The sequence below is a fragment of the Musca autumnalis genome, unplaced genomic scaffold (genome assembly GCF_047663935.1).
Source record: "Musca autumnalis isolate F117 unplaced genomic scaffold, ASM4766393v1 scaffold_4, whole genome shotgun sequence".
NCBI classification, from domain to species: Eukaryota; Metazoa; Arthropoda; class Insecta; order Diptera; family Muscidae; genus Musca; species Musca autumnalis.
In genome coordinates, this window is record NW_027411977.1 from 86,435,850 (window position 1) to 86,458,596 (window position 22,747).

General features: G+C 35.6%; 1 protein-coding gene across 1 annotated transcript in view; it reads right to left on the reverse strand.

The window, feature by feature from the left end:
* The window catches only part of Dscam4 (Down syndrome cell adhesion molecule 4), a 349,041-nt gene that overhangs the window by 120,498 nt on the left and 205,796 nt on the right, over nucleotides 1–22,747 (reverse strand). The window contains exons 11-15 of the mRNA XM_073987499.1: nucleotides 16,972–17,099; nucleotides 16,511–16,637; nucleotides 15,672–15,808; nucleotides 9,818–9,960; nucleotides 9,418–9,579 (exon numbers count right to left, since the gene is read on the reverse strand). Of these exons, the coding sequence (XP_073843600.1) occupies nucleotides 9,418–9,579; nucleotides 9,818–9,960; nucleotides 15,672–15,808; nucleotides 16,511–16,637; nucleotides 16,972–17,099 (697 nt within the window). The remainder of the gene's footprint in view (nucleotides 1–9,417; nucleotides 9,580–9,817; nucleotides 9,961–15,671; nucleotides 15,809–16,510; nucleotides 16,638–16,971; nucleotides 17,100–22,747) is intronic.

Genomic DNA, 22,747 nt, shown 5'->3' on the forward strand with positions numbered 1-22,747 from the left:
CTGGCATACTGGTCCACTGAAATGACTAGTGGGCGCGACATCTATCGAAAAGATATGACTTCCAAAATAAGATCCACTTCCATAGTGGACTATGTCGGTCCATTCCTTTAAGTACATCTTCTGCAGCACTTTTGAACTTTAATCCTAATCCATATTTTTGTCGCCAAGTTCAAATGTCAAAAAAAAGGCCACAAAATAATGAAAAGACCACAAATACATTCGATCTGACCGTAGATGAAAGTTTCAATTCACATAGGCTGAGGGTATATGGTAATATTCAAAAAGTTTTTCAATCGTTGAAGTTGAGGTTCACCCTTTAATAAGTCGCGAACTGTTAATATATTTTATAAAATATGAATATATTTATATTAATTGAAGTGTTTTAGCCACGATCTCATAGTATGGACCATAACAAATCATTTTCGTGGAACCTGCGTTGGTGGTAATATAAAAAAATGGGAAAAATGTGTTGAAGTAAACATGTTTTTTTGTGTTCTTTTTTGATTTCTGGTCAAACCATGCAAAATTCGAACCTGTGCTCAAATAAAGAACTAAACAATACCCCTTGGGCAACATGGTTCTAGTGTATGACTTTTGGATATATACACTGCATCCCCCTAAAATCGATGCTGACATTTTGAAGTTTTGATTTCAGTGTTTTTCGAATTTTTCGTTTAATTAGATGGTGCAACTAGATAATAATCCAAGGTAGTTTATAGAATTGTAGAACTTGCGATCCCACGTCGTTCTGTGTATATCTCATGAGTGTGCTCCGTACAGCTTCCTAGTAATAGGAGTCCAAAGACGAAAATTTGGTGCGTAAATTTTCTGAAAAACCCTATTTTTTGGCTTTGAAATTTACAACTTTCGTACAGGTACCCCTGAACCCCGTGTGATTTTAGTTTTTTTACGTGCCGGATCTAATAAGCTCTTCCGCGTTCGAATCCATCCACTAAAACGCCGGATATAGATACCTTGAAAGTAGGAAAATTTGCAAAAATATATTTTGACAATTCCGCGAATTGAACCGCGATTTTCTTTGATTATTTTTATATAAATGTAATCCTTTATACGCGATTATAATATTTGCCAAAAAGGTGTGTCACAAAATACAAAGATTCAGGAGTAATATCCCTATTTATCCCAAAATAGAATGCGGTGGCACATCCGCAGTTCTTGACGAATCTGTCTAAAATAATTTATATTGACGTATTTTTAATAGGCGGCCATTGAAATCGGATGCACCTTATAATCATATGCACATCGCGTATTTTTTTCCCACTTGAAGGTTTTTTGAATAGCAAGATGCAACTGATGGCACACTTTGGCCGCTGAATGAAACATGGGAAAATCCAAGCATATTAATAGACATGGACTCCCTGTATCTGAAAAGCACATGCACCTCAACTTATTAAAACGGATTCGCAAATTACACTCTTTTTAACTTGTGTGTTTTTTCTTTGGTTGTAATTTCAATATTACTCTGTACTTCTTAACTCTATTGCTTATCATTCTAAGCAAATATACTTTCACGATGACATACTATTTTCCTCGAATAAGTTTTAGGTTTTGTATGGAAATTTAGCGAAATAGTAGAATAACTCTCAACATTTATTTTTCAAATTTTTCGTATTTAACCAAAAATATATTTTTGAAATAATTTCCAACAATAAGTTTCCGTTCTTTGTTGTTGCTGTAATATGCAAGTTATAAACGCGATCTTTATAATTTTGGTCTCACATTTTTCTACGCGTTGTCTAGATTCTTTACGTATTTTTAAATTATTTTTTTTAGAGATTTTTTGGACTCTGATTTAGAATAAATAAAATTTATTCCAAGGTTTCTTCAATATTTTTTGATTTTCCGCGAAAATAAAAATAAATTTAGCAACTATTTTAGCATCTACGGATAGATATCAAATGCTGCTAACGATTCATATATACATGTTCTTATTACAACTCAATAGGAATTTTTAAATATATTTTCTTTACAAGAGAGTAAAACCGCATACAACTTTTGTGTGCAGCATCCAATTTTGTGAACGCGAACAGATTTGAAACCACGATTTTTTTCGTAACCCATGTACCAAAAATGGCGGATGAGCCCGCCAAAAAAGTTTTTAATTTTTTTTCTATGTAATTGTAAAGGAAATTTGAAATTTACCATATACTCTCGTCAAAGACGTAGCTAGCGGAGAGGTCCGAATTAGTTTAATTTAATGGAATTTAATTTTAACCGTCACGAAAAATTTGTTGGTGATGGGAGTCTCAGAAACCATTTTTGTAATGGTCGGATAATATTTAGGGGACGGAATCGGCAAAAAGCCATTACTTAGCTAAAAAGGCATATTCTAATTATATGTCTATTTTACTCAAAATATTGCTAATGATTAAGAACATCTCACATTTGTATTGATACAAACGGATATATGGCAATAAGCGCGAACCCATCTTACTCTTATTTTCTTTTGATCCTTTTCCTTTTAAAAGGGTAAATAATGTATTTCGAAAAAAGCTATTATGTTTTTAAATCGGTTAACAAATGGCTAAGTTATAGTTGTTGAAGTGTGAAACAAGTAAAAAGTGTTATGTTCGACCTGGCCAAACTTTTCATGCCCTCCACCATGAAACATTCTGATCACTAGGAACCTCAACTGTCGAATTACAGGTAGTTCGGTTACAAATTGTAGCTAAAATCCTCAAAACTCCTAAAATCGGGAGGTACCGTTTTATTGGGGCTATACCAAAACATGGACCTATATTGACAGTTTTTGGTGGAGATATTTTGCGACAACTGGGAACTCAAAGCTCAAATTACAGGTAGTTCAGGCAAAAAATGTAGCAAAAATCCTCAAAATACAGAAAATCGGTGGTACCAAAACGTGGACCTATATTGACAGTTCGAACTTGACCTGCATATGAAAAAGAAACAATTGGGAAAAATATTCCGCCTTAGCTTAATTATTGTGGACGCTAGTGTGATTACAACAGACGGAGAGACAAACGGGCATGGCTATATCGACTCAGAATTGTATCCTGATCAAGAATATATATATTTTATAGGGTCACAAATGTATATTTCAATGTGTTGCAAACGGAAAAAGAAACTTAATATACCTTTCATACTATGGTGGAGGGTATAAAAACGCACAAAAAACGGGAAAATGTTTTCCTCGTGCTCTAAGCTGCTTACAAAACCAAACAGTTTAATCATTTACTTTTAGCAAAAAGAAAAATATATTAGGTTTTGAAAACGAGAAAAACCAATGAAAGCGGTTGAAAAATAGAAAAATTATGCATTTTTTTGGATTTCGTAATATTTTCTCCAAACTTAGTTTAAGTTCGAAGATGGGTTATATCCGGTACTTCCCCCACAAAAGTTCGAAAGTGTTCGGAAAAAATTGTGCGCACGAAAACTCTTGAAGGTGTAACGATCAAAAGTCGTTTTTGACTACAATCAGTATTTTATTTATTTCGTATTTCCATTACAATAATAAAATACTTAAATTATTTGAATTAACGGAAAAATGGATCATCTAGTGGCAATGCGAGGCACTAACCAACAGCAAAACAAACATGGGTAACCCTGGCTGCAATTACCGGAATTACCAAACGTCATCACACAATCAGTTGTGTTGCTGTGCTGGGTGTGTGTGGGCCTGCGCCCAACAGGTATAAAAGGAGGCTGCAAACAGACACTCGGGGCAGTCGTCTGTTGCAGGGACGTAGCCAGGATTTCATTTCGGGGGGGGCCCACCTGACGAAAATTTTGAAAGTTCATGTTATCGAAAATGTCTTATTTAGCAAAGATGTAAACCTTATTTTAGACTTATTTTACTGATGAAATAATTTACATTTACATTAATTCAAATGGCGTAAGACTTCTTGGCCAATTTTATCTTGGTTTTAGAACTTTTTTGACAATATGTCACAGTTAATATATGGTCAAAACAATGAATATAATAATAATTCCATATATTTTTGGGCGTATCATTTATCAAATAATTCACAACTACAGTGAATGTTATGTAATTCAGTGATATCACTTCAGTAAGACCAAAAGAAAGCGAATACAATCGGAAAACTTTAGAAATATCATAATATTTAATTTTCAAATACCTTAACATTATAATTTTCAAAGATATGCAAAAATCCGATGTCTACTTATCACAAATAATTTCTGAAGGCCGAGAACTAATGCTGAGTAATAGTTGGTCTATCCATCAAGAAATTCTAGCACATAATCGCGGTTATGTAAATGACAAATTCTGTCGCCAAATCGTGCATCTGTCAATAGACTAATTTTGGCGTCCAATCGTCGGACTTCACATGTAGAAATTCTGGTTTCCTATCCTGGATCTTCTCATAAATTGATCAGGAACAAGGGAAACTCTAGAATCCAGTCTTAAATTCTTTTAAAATGAAATTATGTCGCCCAATCCAAGGTCTATACCTGTATAGATTCTTTTAGCAAAAATCCATAAACACAATTTTTCCCAATCTACATTTTTTATACTCTCAGCCTTTAGCCAAAATGTGCCTCATCGAAATAATGGCTTAAGGGCCAAAGTGTGTTTGGAAGAAATCTGTTTCAAAAAACTTGGAGTCGACTTAGCTATGTCCGTTCGTCTGGGTAGCTGCCTGGAGAGCACGATAATTCTCAAACAGATCAACCGATTCTGTCCAAAATTTGGCCTTCGTGATATTTTGATCAACTTCGAAAATGGACCAAATCGATATAGTCCTTCGGCAAACTTCCGCAGAGTATTTCAAAAATTTTCAGCGAAGTGCAGTTTAAGACCTCCCAGGATAAGCTGTGTAAGCTTAAGACATCAATGGCCATGGCTTCACTTCCTTTATGCTATTAATTTAGTTATAAGTTAAAATATGAAATAAATAAATTAATAAATAAAAATAACTCTCTGGAAACGCTTTGCTTTTTTGCAACTAGTGTTCTCGGGCCGCCCCTATTACTACAGTACAAGTTTTTCAGAGGCAAGTCTATACTTCCAGAGAAAATGGCCCGAAAGCTGTAAAGAACACCTAAGGTAATCATGTGTAGCGTCTAATGCGCAAGACAACTTTCGAACTGGATACTGCGTTGGTCCAAACTTTGTTTATCGCAATATTTCAGCGAGCCTTATATATACAAAATTAGAAGATGGTGGTTTTCGGTCTACTTCTTCTGGTATTTTCCTCCAGATTTCAAGAATTTTAGCTAAAGTGGTATGCGCGAGTTTTCTTAAACGGAGCAACAGATTTGGTCCAAACTTTGGATTTAGTAATATTTTTCCAAACTTAGTTTTTGCTCGAAAATGGGGTACCTCCCTCACAAACCTTCAAAATAGTTGTTCAAGTGCAGTTTAAGGTCCATTTGAGGATCTTTAGAAATTTTTACTGAAGGTATTCCTTGTGTTTAGAGCGTTATTATGTTTTTCGTGGGCAAGACCATATTTCGTGACATTAGGGTCAAAATGTGAAAATTATACTGTGGCGAACTGAAATGACTGGTGGGCGCAATATCTTTTAATATGAATGACTCCCAAAATAAGGTCTACTTCCAAAATGAACTATGTCGGTCCGGTCCATTTCTCCATACACCCTCCGCAATATTTGTGATCAATGATACAAATCCATATTTTGTTTACAAGTTCATACGTCCGAAAATGGCTACAAAGTTTTTGGGTTTAAGGATTTTGGCTGAGTAGCCGCTATTCGATCTGTCTATAGATGAAAGTTTCAATTCACACAGGCTCAGGGTATATTCTTATCCGCAAAGTCGAGTGGTACTTGTTGAGATTTTGACGAAGAAGAACCTGTTTCCGATCAGTTTGTTGATTTCGTTTGTCGTCATAAAGTCATTTACCGAAGGAAGTACTTATCAAAATACAATTGCTGTGGATTTACATGACGTTTTTTTCTGGTTTTATTCTAAGAGTAATCGACAGAAATATCCCTGAAGATGAAATTCATTGTAATTTTGAAATATTGGAAATAATATGTAATAAATCAATATATATAAAGTAGAAAAATGTTTGTACGTTTATTTGTATGAAGTTTATGGAATCAAAAAACGCTGAACTGATCTTCCAGAAATTTTTAGAGTATATCACTACATGGCCAGAAAGTAACATATGCTATACAAATTTCTGAAATTCCGCATTGATCCGGAGATATATCATCAAAATCGGAGGTACCTGCAAAAAAATTTAGATTTTTTTTGCAAATGTCTATAGAATGGTAACAGATAATGTCTCCAAATTTTGGATGTGTGCAGGAATTTGGTCTAGAAATACATTTGCCAAATTATATTGAAATCGGTTCAGATTTTGATATAGCTCCCATACATATTTTCGTCCGATTTCATGTATTTGATGGACCAAGCACGCTTTATATGCCCGATTTTAATGAAAGTTGGAATGAGTGACGAAAATTGGCTTACAAATAAATTTGTCAAACTATATTTTACCTTATTCGGGGTAGCGCGCTTCGGGTTCAGCTAGTAAAATATAAACATTGACCTCAAGCTCAATAATCTTGATTTTATTAACATTCGAATGGTCGAACAAAACATAAAAATTCGAGAGAAAAATCCTTTTGTCCAATAGACATTTACGACACTGCGGTGGAACAGAATAAAACATGGTTGCTATATAATTTCAAAATAGTTCATTATAAAAACGTGTTAGAGAAAATATACAATCACTTAAAACCACAAAGATTAAGCAACGGTTTTATCTTTTATTGTTGAATTGCTCTTATAAAAAATTTCAAAAACAAAATATCGCAAAAATTTTTTCTGCATGTTGTTTATAAGCCAAATTATTGGACGTAATATGTTACAAACGTTCAATAAATACAAATAAACGTTTCGTTCTGAACTCAGTAACACAGTCAGCCTAAAATTCCGATTAAACGCTTAAACAACACCTTAAAACTTAACAAGAACTATGCATAAAATTGCTCAAAAAGCCTAACTTCATCATTATTTTAATACTTTCAAATATGATGGACAATAAGTATACCAATGTAGTTGAATAATTCTCTGTAATACTTCCAACTACTTTACATATTTCTTGAACAATTTAAAATATTTTAATATTGTATTCAAAAATTAAAAAAATGTGTAGCATAAGCTAATATCCTATGGGATCGAAAATCATTTCGGGGGGGGCCCGGGCCCCCCGGGCCCCCCCCCTGGCTACGTCGGTGGTCTGTTGATGGCTGGTGTGGTAAGTGGGGTTTACAACGTTCCCTTGGCAAATTGTAGATGTAGTTTATTAGTAGTTCTGTGGAGTTGAGTGGGGTTTATAACGTTGCCCTCGGCTAAACAGAAATTAGTAGTGTTGTTGTTTAGAGTCAAGTGGGGTTTACAACGTGCCCTTGGCTTTAGGCATATTGTGTAGTGTTGTTGTTTAGAGTCAAGTGGGGTTTACAACGTGCCCTTGGCTTTAGGCATATTGTGTAGTGTTGTTGTTTAGAGTCAAGTGGGGTTTACAACGTGCCCTTGGCTTTAGACATATTATTTGTGGAGTGTTTGGAGTCAAGTGGGGGATTACCGTGCCCTTGGCCCCAGACATATTTGTGAACGTGTGAGTGTGTGTTTAGAGTCAGGAGGGGGATTGCCGTACCCCTGGCTTTAGACATCTATGTGTGTGTGTTCGAAGTCACGTGGGGGATTGCCGTGCCCTTGGCTTCAGACATATTTGTGGAACGTGTGTGTGCGTTTAGAGTCTGGTGGGGGATTGCCGTGCCCGTGGCTTTAGACCTATTTGTGTAGTGTGTGTGTTTGCAGTCAAGTGGGGGATTGCCGTGCCCTTGGCTTCCGACGTATATACAACTGTAGTTCCGTGTCAACGTTCTTTGGCTTCTGCTGTGCCAAAAAGGTTACCAACAATTCTACCGTCAGTATTCATCGGGACGCTGCCGTGCCAAAGCCGCTACCAACTATTCTGCCGTTAACATTGATCGGACCGCTACCGTGCCAAAGCCGCTGCCAACTATTCATCATCATAATAATGCTCAATACAGTGTTGTGTAAAGTGTATTTTTTAATAATAAATAAAGGATTGTTTATAACGTTTTAAAGAAAAATAAACTGTGTACCTTCCCTCTCTCTAATGCCCAATAACAAATAAATTCTTGTGACGACCCTGGCCCCGCTGAACCTACCCCAGCTTCAAAGTAAATAATACGTCGTCACAAAGGAAGTAACCGATTTGGTCCATACTTTGCACATCGTGAAATTTCTACCAGACTTAGATCAGGTACAAGTTTCACTTTGGGGCAAGTCCATACTTCTTGAGAAAATAACCTGAAAGGTGCAAAACAACCCTATGACACCGTGTGAAAAAAACTCCTATGGCGTCACATGCAGTGACTGGAGAGCACGATGGACCGAATGGTCTAAAATTTGACCTTCGTCATATTTTGTGCAAACTTAATTTCAATTCGAAGATGGGCAATAATTGTTCGCTTAGCATCAATTAGTATATTCTTCTTCATAATGAAATCTCTATTTGAGAGATTCCATCATGGAGAAGAATATACCATTTGATGCTAAGCGAATAAATATTTTCTAGCTTTTAGTGCATTTATAAATAAAACACTGTAGCTTAATTTTCTTAATTATTTTTATTGTGTTTTAACTTTTACGTTCTTTATGCATATCCGTTCATTCGTAATCGCTCTAACATCCACAAAACTTGAAATATAACGTTGAAATTTTGGAAAGATCCCTCTTTTGATTTCAGGAAGGTCAGGTTCGATGACGGACTATACGGTCCACATTTTGGTATAGCCCCCATAGAACCGAAATACCCGATTTCAGGTATTTCGACGTTTGCTAATTCGCTAATTCGCTGGAACATTTAGCTAAAGACATCAAAATAACCCGAAATCGGTCGTTACCGTTTTATGGACAGCACTCAGAATTTTACCCCGCAAATGATTATTTCAACGCGTTGCAAACGGAAAAACGAACTTAATATACCTCCCTTGCCTTTATATGTTCATATCCTGGTACCTACATACATTCGCTGGTTTGTCCGGCAATTACTATAAAACAATTATATATTCCCCATTCCATATGAAACATTATAGCTTTGTTCCCGTACTTTTTAATAGTAAGACTCGTAAAAGAGAGAAGGAGAGAAAATTGTTGTCACAAAGTTCGGGAACGCAAAATTAAAAAAAAAACGTCAAAAAAGCTGGAACAAATGTCAAATGTTACTATTTTTTACACGCTCAAAATCGTCGAGTAAAAAGTATTTAACGAGAGCGTCATTCAGCGCCATTTTTGTATAAAGAGAAGTGAACATTTTACAACTTTTTTGTGTACGGGAACGGGTTTTCGGGTAAGTCGTAAAAATTTTAAAAACTTTTAGTTCTGAAACAAAGCTTATTTATATTAACTTACCTAAAACTTGTATTTCAACATTTCGTCGTGATGTCTGTTTCTGTTTATTTTGTGCCATACAGGTGTAGGTTCCAGCATCCTCTAGTCTTTGCAATTGCTCAATGATTAAAGTACCATTGTTATAGGCTCTTTGGCGGCGATTAATAGGAAGTGTTTGACCATCTGAAATTGATGTGAAACAATTACACTTGATGGGGATAATTACAAAATATAATATGTTAATAAAACATTTGCAGAACAATGGCTCAAACTTTCATTAAAATAAAACAATTTACATGTTACAACATATTTTTAGTGCAAATTATTTAAATTGTTTGTTTAAGATTACAAGTTATGCCAGGAATTTAAAGAATGTCCGTCATTAATATGTACATATATAACACTTAATTTCGCTACCTACCTCTTTCCCAATGAATTCTATCGATTGGATAACCAGCCACTGGACATTTAACAATTAAATCATGTCCAGATATTCCAGTTATTTTTGGCATCTCACGAATATGCGGCAATCCATAGATATTCACTTTGGCACTGTGTGAAACTCTGAAATAGTAGTTGTTAATAAACACAGGTAATAGTTGAGTGCATAACAAATAGTTCAACAATTTATTGTATTTAATTAGCTTTTATTTAACTAGGAGTGCGAAACAAGTGCATTGTGGTAAAAGAAAATTAGATATTAATTTAATATATTGAAGTCGAGAAGAGTTTTAAATTGAAGTGAAGTTGGTATAATTTATAATTAATTAAAAACATGTTGCTGGGCTGATTTGAAAAGTGTATAGTTGGATGAGGCGCATTTGTTTCTCTGCCAACTAATCGAATGACTTGGAAGTAGATTTGCATTGAAAGTATAGGACGGAAATTTATTCAAAATGTTTAATATTTTAATATTTAATTGAATTGTATTGTATTTATTAGAACGCAAATTAAGATAGGGTGTACCAAAGGCAAAATTTGTATGAAATAAGTAAAAAGTATCAGTCGGCTTTGTCGAAAGAGTTGTACCTTCAGGCTGTGTGAATTGAAACACTATTTTTCCCAAATAACTTATGTATTTAGGGGTTTTTCAGAATCTCAGGCGTATAAATGGACCGACATAGTCCATTTTGGAAGTGGGTCTAAATTTAGCAGATATTCCTTTTGTTGGCCACCATATAATTTAGAGCTTTTGGACCGTTATATCAGGAAACATGCATTTGCCCACGAAAAACATAATATCGCTATAAACAGGGCCACTATGAGTGCCTTCGGTAAAAAATTTCCAAAGGATCCTCGAACAGACTCTTAACCGTTCAAAAATGTTGAAGATTTGTGTAGGTGGTACCCCAAGGAGTGAACCGATAGGGACCACTTCTGATCATAAACTAAGTTTGTACTAAGTATTTCGAATTCCGAGGTTGGGCCAAATCGGTTGCTCCGTTTATAAGATATCGCGCCTACCATTTTAGCGAAAATTTTCGAACTTTTGTGGTGGAGGTTCCGGAAGGAGTGGACCTATAAGCACCACCTTCGAATTTCATCTAATATTCGAAGAAATCGGGTTGTTTTCTAAGAAGTATGGACTTGCCCTGAACAAACTTTTACTGTCGTAATTAAGGCAGTGAATGCAAGTTACTTCAACAAAATGACTCGAAAGCAGGTCTTAAAGTGAATTTATCGAAAATTTTGTGTGGGAGGTATACGAAGGAGTGGACAAATATAGTCCATATTCGAACCTGATATATATCTGGTAGATATTTTAGGATGCGTAAAGTCACTCCCATCAAGAATTATCGTGCGCACAAATTTTCCGAACATTTTTGAACTGTTGTAGAGGAGGTATCTGTAGGAGTGGACCGATATGCTGAGGGTATAATAATCAAAACGATTCGGTAGGAGGTCCTAAACTGCACTTTTCTGGAATTTTGGAAGGAGTGGACATATCGTCGGTGTCATGCTTAAGTGTTCCATACGCCATTTTCGACATTTTGAGATAAAGGTACCTTACAAGGTTTTATATTTTTTGGTCGGTTTTTCTCTATCTCTTATAGTTTCTGAGATATTCAGATGCCTGTATGTTCCATATCCGCTTTGTGACCCAAAAAATCTTGTCGTTTTGTTCCATATCCATAAAGCCTGGCGTATGGAACAAAACAACTTTGAACTTTTTAGTTCCATATCCATGTCGTTTGGTGTATGGAACAAAAAGAGACAAAAACAAATTGTTCCGCACCAAAAATGATGGCGTTTGGAACAAAAAATTGCCCATTTTTGCCAAGTTACGAATAGTAGTATGGAACAAATTGTTTTAAAGGAGTTGGTTTAAAAACTGAAGAATAATAGTTTCTAAATCCAAATATTTTTGAATATTGTATTGTTATATGAAAACGAAAATTTATCAATCGTTTAAACGAAAAATCCATAGTTTAAAGACAAAATGTTGATGTAAGTCCACAAAAATATACGTATTCGACTTGAAGCTAGTGTTGACACCGACTACAAAAAAGGTATTATAAGAACAAGTAAGAACGGCGTTAAGTTCGGCCGGGCCGAACTTGTTATACCCTCCACCACAAGTTGTATTGAAGTAAAATGGAATAATTAGTTTCCTTTCGTGTATGAAGAAGACTTAATACTAAATTTCAGCAATTTCGGTAAAACAATGTGAGGCACCATTCTATGGGGGCTATTTCAAAACGTCGATCTATACCGACAAATTTCTGACGGAAAGTTTTTAGGCTCAAAGAAGACTAAATACCAAATTTCCTATATTTCGGTAAGAGAATGTGGCTAAAACTAAAAAAATACCGAAAATCAAGAAGTAAGCTTCTATGGGGAATATACTGATAATACTCTTCTGGAATATTTTATAACACTTAGAAGATGAAATAACAAATTTCAGCCATTTCGGTTGGATATTGACGTCACAAACTTCAGTATTACGAAAATCCGGAGGTGCCGTTCTTTGGGGGCTATATCGAAACGTGGACCGATACCGACGAATTTTAGTCAGAAATGGGGCAATATGAAAGCGTGGACCTTTACAGACATATTTCTGGCGAACAGTTTTATATCACATTGAAGACTAAATATCAAATTTCAGCCATTTTGGTGGAATATTGAAGACACAACCTTCAAAATACGAAAAATCGGGAGGTACTTTTCCATGGGGGCTATATGAAGGCGTGGACCTATACCGACAAATTTAAAGGGGAAGTTTGAGTACCCCCTACGAAGTCTAAATACCAAATTTCAGCCATTTCGGTGGAATATTGAGGCCACAACGTTCAAAATTCCGAAAATTGGGAGTTACCGTTCTATGGGGGCTATATGAAGGCATGGACCGATACCGACAAAGTTCTGGGGGAAAGTTTTATACCACCAACATAGACTAATTACCAAATTTCAGCCATTTCGGTGTGAAAATGAAGCAAAAACCTTCAAAATACCGAAAATCGGGGGTACCGTTCTATGGGGGCTATATGAAGGTGTGGACCGATACCGACAAAATTCTGGGGGAAAGTTTTATATCCCTAAAGAAGACTACGTACCAAATTTCAGCCATTTTGGTAGGATAATGAAGCTAAAACCTTCAAAATACCGAAAATCGGGAGGTACCGTTATATGGGGGCTATATGAAGGTGTGGACCGATACCGACAAAATTCTGGGGTAAAGTTTTGTACCCCTAAAGAAGACTACGTACCAAATTTCATACATTTTGGTAGGATAATGAAGCTAAAACCTTAAAAATACCGAAAATCGGTACCGTTCTATGGGGGCTATATGAAGGTGTGGACCGATACCGACAAAATTCTGGGGTAAAGTTTTGTACCCTTAAAGAAGACTACGTACCAAATTTCATAGATTTTGGTAGGATAATGAAGCTAAAACCTTAAAAATACCGAAAATCGGGAGGTACCGTTCTATGGGGGCTAGATGAAGGTGTGGACCGATACCGACAAAATTCTGGGGTAAAGTTTTGTACCCTTAAAGAAGACTACGTACCAAATTTCATAGATTTTGGTAGGATAATGAAGCTAAAACCTTAAAAATACCGAAAATCGGGAGGTACCGTTCTATGGGGGCTATATGAAGGTGTGGACCGATACCGACAAAATTCTGGGGTAAAGTTTTGTACCCTTAAAGAAGACTACGTACCAAATTTCATAGATTTTGGTAGGATAATGAAGCAAAAACCTTCAAAATACCGAAAATCGGGGGTACCGTTCTATGGGGGCTATATGAAGGTGTGGACCGATACCGACAAAATTCTGGGGTAAAGTTTTGTACCCCTAAAGAAGACTACGTACCAAATTTTATACATTTTGGTAGGATAATGAAGCTAAAACCTTAAAAATACCGAAAATCGGGAGGTACCGTTCTATGGGGGCTATATGAAGGTGTGGACCGATACCGACAAAATTCTGGGGTAAAGTTTTGTACCCTTAAAGAAGACTACGTACCAAATTTCAGCCATTTTGGTAGGATAATGAAGCTAAAACCTTAAAAATACCGAAAATCGGGAGGTTCCGTTCTAAGGGGGCTATATCAAAACGTGGACCGATATATCCCATTTTCAATACCAACCATCCTACAAGTAATAAAAACTTCTGTACCAAATTTTGACTCTCTATCTTTAAAATTGCGAGCTGTATCTTGATTTCAACAGACAGACAGAAGGACGGACAGACGGACATGGTCAAATCGACATAGAATTTTATGCTGATCAATAATATATATACTTTATTGGGTCTCCGACGAATATTTCGATGTGTTACAAACGGAATGACAAATTTAATTATACCCTCCATATGGTGGAGGGTATAAAAACGCGTTTAAATGTTTTATGTTACCTTAGAAATGCAAAATATCAATCCGTTTTGTCCGATCGAAATTTTTACCACAAAGAAATAGTGATAAGTTGAGGCAATCCCTTAAATAAATGTTAAGGAAACCTATAATAATGGTCCTTTTTGTATTTATATGAGAAAAATAAATGTTTTATTTAAGGTCCTGATTTTTTGACTCCACAGTAGCACTTCATATAAGGGAGGTGGAACACGATTGATAAAAAGTGTTTTGGTTGAAATGTGACAAAACGTGTTCCATGTGAGACAAACTGCCAAAACATGAATAAAAGATACCATGGAACAATTCAGCAACTTTTGCAATTATAAAAATTGGTCATAACTTCTAGACTATCACAGATATCTGACTAAAATAAACTACTGATATATTCTATGAGTTTAGTAAAGTAGAACTGAGCTCTTAAAGTATTGGATTATTGCATCATTTTTATCCTGTATGGCCTTAAACATTAACTTGAGTTTTTCTCGGAATCAGACAAATGGCGTATAGAACACTTAACCATGCCCAGTATGCGGCATGGGCCCGCACGAAACAAAACACCTTTTCAACTGCCCAGCCAAACCTACTCATCGAACTCCAGTGGATCTGTTGTTACATCTCATCGAAGCAGCCACTTTCCTGGAACTAGAGATAGACGCAGAGCCAGATTGAACAGAAGAACGAACATACAAACATAATAATAAACACTGTTACAACAACAACCGATATGGCTCATCTTAAAACTTGTTTTAATTTTGCGCAAAATATTATGACAGCCAAATTTTGGATCGTCGCAAAGGGGGCGACCAATATAAGTTGCTACAAAAAAAATCAAAACTATCAGAGAGGGGGCCTCAAACTGGACTTTTCCGTAATTTTGTGTGGGGATCGTAATATTTCTACCAGACATATATAAAGTTCGGGTAATATGTCTGGTAGAAATATTACGATGTGCGAAGTTTGGATCAAATCGGGAGGGAGTGGACCCATATGACCCATCTTCGAACTTAAACTAAGTTTGGAAAAAATATTAGGATATTTTTATTGAAAAAATAAAGTAAATTGAATTGAAATTAAAAATATTACGAAAGCCAAATTTTTACCAAATCGGTTCATCCGTTTGACAGTTATCGTACGCTCTTGCCAGACAGACACACAGACAGACAGATGGGACGGACATTGCTAAATCGACTTCAAATTGTCTGAAACAGATTTCGTCCAACCTGCTTGAGGTCTAAAACCATTATTTCGCTGAGACACATTTTGCCCGTATGAAAGTGTATATACCATCGTTAGCATAAATGCTGAGGGTATAAAAAATGTGGTCTATCTATATTTCATATTGAACTTTCTCCTGTTGTTAAAAGTTAGATTTGTGTGTTTGTGTTAGAATATCATTCTCTCATCAATCTAATTCACTTACTTGCCAATTGCATTCTGTGCTGTACAGGTGTATTCACCACCATCCTCTTCCTTGACATTGGTAATATTCACATGACTGATGACATCATCGTGAATCGTAACATATTGGCCAACTAAAAAACGTGAATGATCCGGTATCTGTGTGTGGGGAGAAAAGCAAATAAAAACAAGTAGCAATCAGTTCTTTTTTTTATTTTGAATTAATATTTGATTGAATTGAGGTGTCATTTTGAATTTGATTTTTGATTTATCATCACAAGTGAGACTTAATGAATGAAGCACAATGTGAGCCGAAATTTAGGGGAGGTGGATCGGAAAGCCTTTTTGGCGATAAAAACCTTGGTGCATATATTAATAAGATAAAGAGATCCGCCGTGAGTCGAACTTTTGATTTAAGTCATTAAATTATTAGCGCCTCATCTTCATTCGCTGTTATCATGGGCGTAGCCAGGAATGCCTTTTGGTCGTTCTTGTTGTTTTTTCGTAATTTTTATAATTTTTTACATACAAATGAACTTTTTGTAGGATCTAGGGGGGGGGGGGGGGGCTGCCCTTCCTAGCTATTCCTGGCTATGCCCATGGCTGTTATATTAGTATATTTCTGAAATTAGATTTTTTCGAGCCGCTAAAACATCATTATATCGATTTCATATTTTTAGAACATTTTTGCCGAATATTTCGAAGCTGGAAAATGTCATCTTATGCCGTAATTCAAAGGTTGGACTCACGGTGTAGCTGTCCAAGAGCTTTCATCCCCAAAAGAAAATTTCCACCCCAGAACTTTAGCCTAATTTTTTTGCAGTTATGTTTTATTTTTGTGTAATATCTAAATCATCTCACCGGAAATCCATCCAATGTCCATGTAAATTGTGGTAGGGGATTTCCTGTAGCCACACATTTTAAAGATACAGTTGGCCCGGGTTGAAGTGTTTGTTCCGAAAACCAATACAGCAATTCAGGGATGCATCTGAAATAGGAAGTTGGGTTTTGAAAGGCTTATATAATAGAAAAAATAATGCAGCTTAATCTCAGAGGCGATAATATGACGCTGAGATTGAGCTGAATTTATAAATAATAGGGACCTCTCCGACATTAAAATTTTACTTTTTAGACACAATTTTGTCTAATATATTTAGAGTCAGACTTCGCTGATAATTCTCTGTAACGAATTAACTCTAAAAAAGAATAAACAGGATTTCTCACACGAAATATTATCTTAGTAAAGAATTGTCTCTATAACGTAGACATTCTTCATCTCCAGCAGACATATTATAGAGAAATTTCACGGTATATTGTTTAACTTACCTCCTAATTGTAATTCAGCAGTCGATTGTATTTGCTCCCATTCGTTGGACACAAAACATTGATACATGCCAGGATCATCTTTTTGTACTTTCTTTATTATAAGTCGTGGCGGATCAGAAAGAATCTATAGAACATATAAAAAGATAAAAAACTATTAACATTTTTTGTTAAACTTTTGTAACTATTTTTGAAGTATTTTATAAATACTTGCACGGTACTCTTGAACTAAATGAAAGGAGCTGACACCTGGGAAGTTTTTGCGGATTCTGAAAGTACAATGTTTATAGATGAGACAAATCAAAAAACCAAAAAATGACCAGAGCGCTTTTTAAATAAATCACGGTCAAAATTCACATTTTTAGGGGTTTATTAGGTAGGTTTTACCATTTTTGGGAAATAGAAGTTCAAATTGGGACAATTCACTGACTGCAATATCCCAACTTAAACTTATATATCTTAGAAATGGCATAACCAAGGAACAAATACGAAATAGAGAAGTTTCACAGCTATAAGGTTTTCTCTAGTCACATTTCGATAAGACTAGCCGTTCTCAAGCAAAATTGTGAAAAACTGAAAAACTCCATTTGGAGAGGACTTGCGGTTTCCAAGCAAAATCGTGAAAACCTAACAAAACCATAAAAATTTGAACTTTGACCGCGATTAATTTAAAAAGCGCTCCGGCGATTTTTTAGTTTTTTTTTTTGGTTTTTCTCATCTATGATCATTGTAGTTTTAGAATCCGCAAAAACTTCCTAGGTGTAAGCTCCTTTCATTTAAAGTTGGTTCAAGAGCATCGATTGAAAGAAAAGTTTGAGAGTTATCTTGCACACTAGCCAATTTACTATATGCCGATAGGGGTTTCGGAGGTTTTGGGCCATTATTTCAGGAAGTATGAACTTAATCCGGAAGAAATTGTACCTTTGTAAAAGGGACCGTGAAAACAACATTTTAAATAAATTAAGTACATCTGAGAAGAATGCTCAAACTACAATTTTCCAAATGTGTGGGAGGTACTTTAGTCCATATTCCAACCTGATACATGAATGGATGAAGTAATACAATGTGCAAAGATTGGACCAATCACAAATGAGTTATCTTGGGGATTTTCCAATTTAGTTGTTAAAATAATGGGATAGTAGGGGGTTTTGTAATGAGTATTTTTGCTAAATGACGCCAGACCTGCGTTTGGTCGTCTTAACCAAGCCTGGAGGTCACAATAACTCTCGTTCCAAACAAAATCTACGCATATTTAACGCGTTCACAAAATCTATATTGTAGAACTTCGATAATTGTAATCCAAGGGACCGGCCATTTTCCACGAATTATCGAGGATTTCGAATTAGCGGGGTTAAAATGGGAGGAAAATGGCTTCAAGGGCCGGCAGTTTGTTACGAATTATCGGAGATTACGAATTATCGAGGTACGAATTATCGCGATTCTACTGTATGTCTTAATCTTTTCAAACTCAACAATACAAACCCTACAAGTTTTTATAAACATATGCTTAAGAAAAATTCGTGTCACCATTTGGCCAAATAAAATTTCTTATTGAGAACTACACAACAACATAAGGAATAAAAAACCATAAAAAATCTCAACCATCAAAACCCAAAGAAGAATAAGAAAGAAACAAATAACAATTAAGAACGGCGTTAGGTTTGGCCCGGCGAACTTGTTATACCCTCCACCACGAGTTGTATTGAAGAAAAACTGAACAATTAATTTCCTTTATGAAGAAGACTAAATACCAAATCTCAGCAATTTCAAAATACCGAAATTCGGGAGGTACCGTTCTATGGTGGCTATATCAAAACTTCGATATATACCGACAAATTTCTGGGGAAAATCTTTTAGACTCAAAGAAGACTAAATACCAAACTTCCTATATTTCCATAAGATAATGTGGGTAAAACCTTCAAAATACCGAAAATCAAGAGGTACACTTCTATGGGGGGTATGGGAAGACGTGGACCTTTACTGATAATTCTCTTCTGGAAGATTTTATAACCCCATGGGAGACTAAATAACAAATTCCAGTCATTTCTGTGAGATATTGATGTCACCACTCTCAGAATTACGAAAATCGGAAGGTACCGTTCTAACGGGGCTATGTCGAAACGTGGACCTATACAGACGATTTCTGTCGGAAAGATTTTTACCTCCAACGTAGACTAAATACCAAATTTCCGCCATTTCGGTGGCTGATTTTCGGTATTTTCAAGGTTGTGGCCACAACCTTCAAAATACCGAAAGTCGGGATGCACCGTTATTTAAGGGCAATATGAAGTGTGGACCTCTACCTAAAAATGTCAGGTGGAAAGTTTTGCACCCACAACGAAGACTAAATACCAAATTTCCGTCATTTTGTTGGAATATTGGGGCCACAACCTTCAAAATATCGAAAATTAATATGTACTTCTATGGGGCTATATGAAGGCGTGGACCTATACCGACAAAGCTGTGGGGGAAAGTTTCATACCCCCAACGAAGACTAAATACCACGTTTTAGCCATTTCGGTGGATTATTGTCGCCATAAACTCTAAAATACCCAAAATCGGGAGGTGCCGTTCTATGGCGGCTATATTAAGACGTGAACCTGTACTGACACATTTCTGGAGGAAAGTTTTTGCCCCAAATGAAGAATAAATACCAAAATGGAAGGATTATTGTCGCCATAAACTCTAAAATACCCAAAATCGGGAGGTGCCGTTCTATGGCGGCTATATTAAGACGTGAACCTGTACTGACACATTTCTGGAGGAAAGTTTTTGCCCCAAATGAAGAATAAATACCAAATTTCAGCCATTTTGGGCGAATATTGAGGTCAGAACTTTCAAAATACCGAAAATCGGGAGGTACCGTTCTATGGGGGCTATATGAAGGCGTGGACCTGTACCGACAAATTTCATATGGAAAGTTTTATACCCTAAATGAAAACTAAATGCCAAATTTCAGCCATTTCGGAGGAATATTGAGGCCGTTTATAATACCGAAAATCTGGAGGTATCGTTCTCTGAAGGCATTGGCATATAGCGACAAAATTCAAATGGAAAATTCTATACTTTAAATGAAGACTAAATACAAAATTTCAGCCATTTTGGACGAATATTGAGGCCACAACCTTCAAAATTGGAAAGTTTTAACCCCATATGAAGACTAAATACCACATTTCAGCCATTTCGGTGTGACAATGAAGCTAAAACCTTCAAAATACCGAAAATCGGGTGGTACTATGGGGGTTATATCAAAACGTGGACCGGTATAGCCCTTTTGCGATACCAAACACCCTAGGGTTAGTAGAAACTTCTAAACCAAATTACAAAGGTCTATCTTAAAAATTGCGAGCTGTATCTTGATTTCAACAGACGGACGGACAGACAGACTGACAGACGGACATGGTTATATCGAAATTGTCGAAGAAAAGAGAATACATATTTTGCTCTTCGAACATTGTTTGTTCAATTATATTTTTTTCTCTGCATGTATGGACTAAAACTAATGAAGAACCCATAAAACGCCATATTACAAGAAGAAGCAAAAAAAGAAAGCATTAAAGTCGGACGGGACCGACTATATGATACCCTACACCACCACGATTCCAATATAATTTGGCGAACTTTTTACAAGATCAAATTATCTCACATTTTACCGATTTACATCAAAATATATGTCCAATTTTATGTTTGATGCGTCGAATACATAAAATGCACCGAAAATTTAATGAAAATTTTACAGAATGTGTGTTTGAGCCCCAAATACCTCAAATCGGGAGCTATATCCAAGTCTGAACAAATTTCAATACAATTTGGCAAACTTATTTCTAGTTTGAATTCGGTGATATTTTCCAAATTGTATCAAGATTAGGCAGAATTTGGGTGTTTGGTACACCAAATACACAATATCGGGCGAACAATTATACAGGAGCTATCCAAATATGAAACGATTTCAATATAATTTGGCAAACTTGTTTCTAGTTTGAATTCGGTGAAATTTTTAAATTTTCTTCTTTGGTGCACAACATACCTCAAATCGGGCGAACATACACAGAAAAAAATTTGTCGACTTTCCGGCGATAATAAAATTGTCATATTGAGGAAATTCGATAAAATTATTTGATCACAAAGTAAAAATACAACTGATAAAATATTTCACATATTGACTAAAATATTTATCGATTTTTTTATAATGAACTGATAAAATATTTCACATATTGACAAAAATATGTATCAAAATATTACAAATTTTGTATCAGCATTCAGTGGTTGTTAGAATAGCTACCAATAAACATTAGGGTTATAACTTTTTTGCAATTTTTGCAAATATTAAAAATACCACCGCATAGCCGCTTAGACCATGAAAAACTACTATGAAATAAGGTGTCATTTTTTTCTCTATCGCGAAAATAGTTTCCGCACCAAATGCATTGAAGTTCAGTAATGCATTATTTAATTTTATTTGTTAAAATGACATATACGCTTTCCGTAATAACTTATTAATAGTTTTAATCTAATTTAAAATCAATATCCAACCATTCTCGACCAATTTGTCTTTCGGGTTTGTATTTAACAAAAAACAACAAAATAATTGTAAATATGAACATTTTTTATCGATTGAAAAAATTATTCAACAATTTTTTTCATCAAGAAAATATTTTGTTTTTATCAAGCACAATGTGAAATGTTTTGATAAATATTTTTGTCAATATGTGAAATATTTTATCAGTTTTATTTTTACTTTGCGATCAAATAATTTTATCGAAGTTTGTCAATATGAAAAATTTTTATAGCCGGAAAATCGATAAATTTTTATTGAATCTTTGATTTTTTTTTATCAAATGACTAACATATTTTTCTGTTTTTATGTATATGGGAGCTATATCCAAATCTGAACCGATTGGCATTGAACAAACAGCAAAAACAATAGCGTTCTAACTGCTAAAAAATGATATTCCCCAATTTTCAGCTGAATTGGTTACAAAAGGACGGACGGATATGCATAAGTCGACTCAGAAAGTAAACTATGGCTCTATTTCGTTTCCTTTTTTATACCCTCCATCATAATATGGAGGGTATAATTAAATTTGTCATTCCTTTTGTAACACATCGAAATATTCATCGGAGACCCTATAGAACGGTACCTCCCGATTTTCGGTATTTTAAAAAGTGTGGTCTCAATATTACTCCGAAATGGCTGAAATTTGGTATTTAGTCTTCGTTGGGGGTACGAAACTTTTCCCCAGAAATTTGTCGGTACAGGTTCACGCCTTCATATAGCCCCCATAGAACGGTACCTCCCGATTTTCGGTATTTTCAAGGTTATGGTCACAATAATCCATTGAAATGGCTGAAATTTAGTCTTCGTTAGGGGCATTCGACTTTCCCCTCTAAATTTGTCGGTATAGGTCCACGCCTCCATATAGCCCCCTTAGAACGGTACCTCCCGATTTTCGGTATTTTGAAGGTCGTGACCTCAATATTCATCCAAAGTGGCTAAAATTTGGTATTTAGTCTTCGTTCGGGTAATAAAACTTTCCCACAGAAATTTGTTGGTACAGGCCCACGCCTTAATACAGCCCCCATAGAACGGTACCACCCGATTTTCGGACCTTGAAGGTTTAAGCTTCGTTATCTCACCGAAATGGCTGAAATTTGGTACTTAGCCTTCGTTGGGAATATAACATTTTCCCAAAGAATTTTGTTGGTATGGGTCCACGCCTTCATATAGCCCCAAAGAACGGTACCTCCCGATTTCCAGTATTTTGAAGGTTGTGG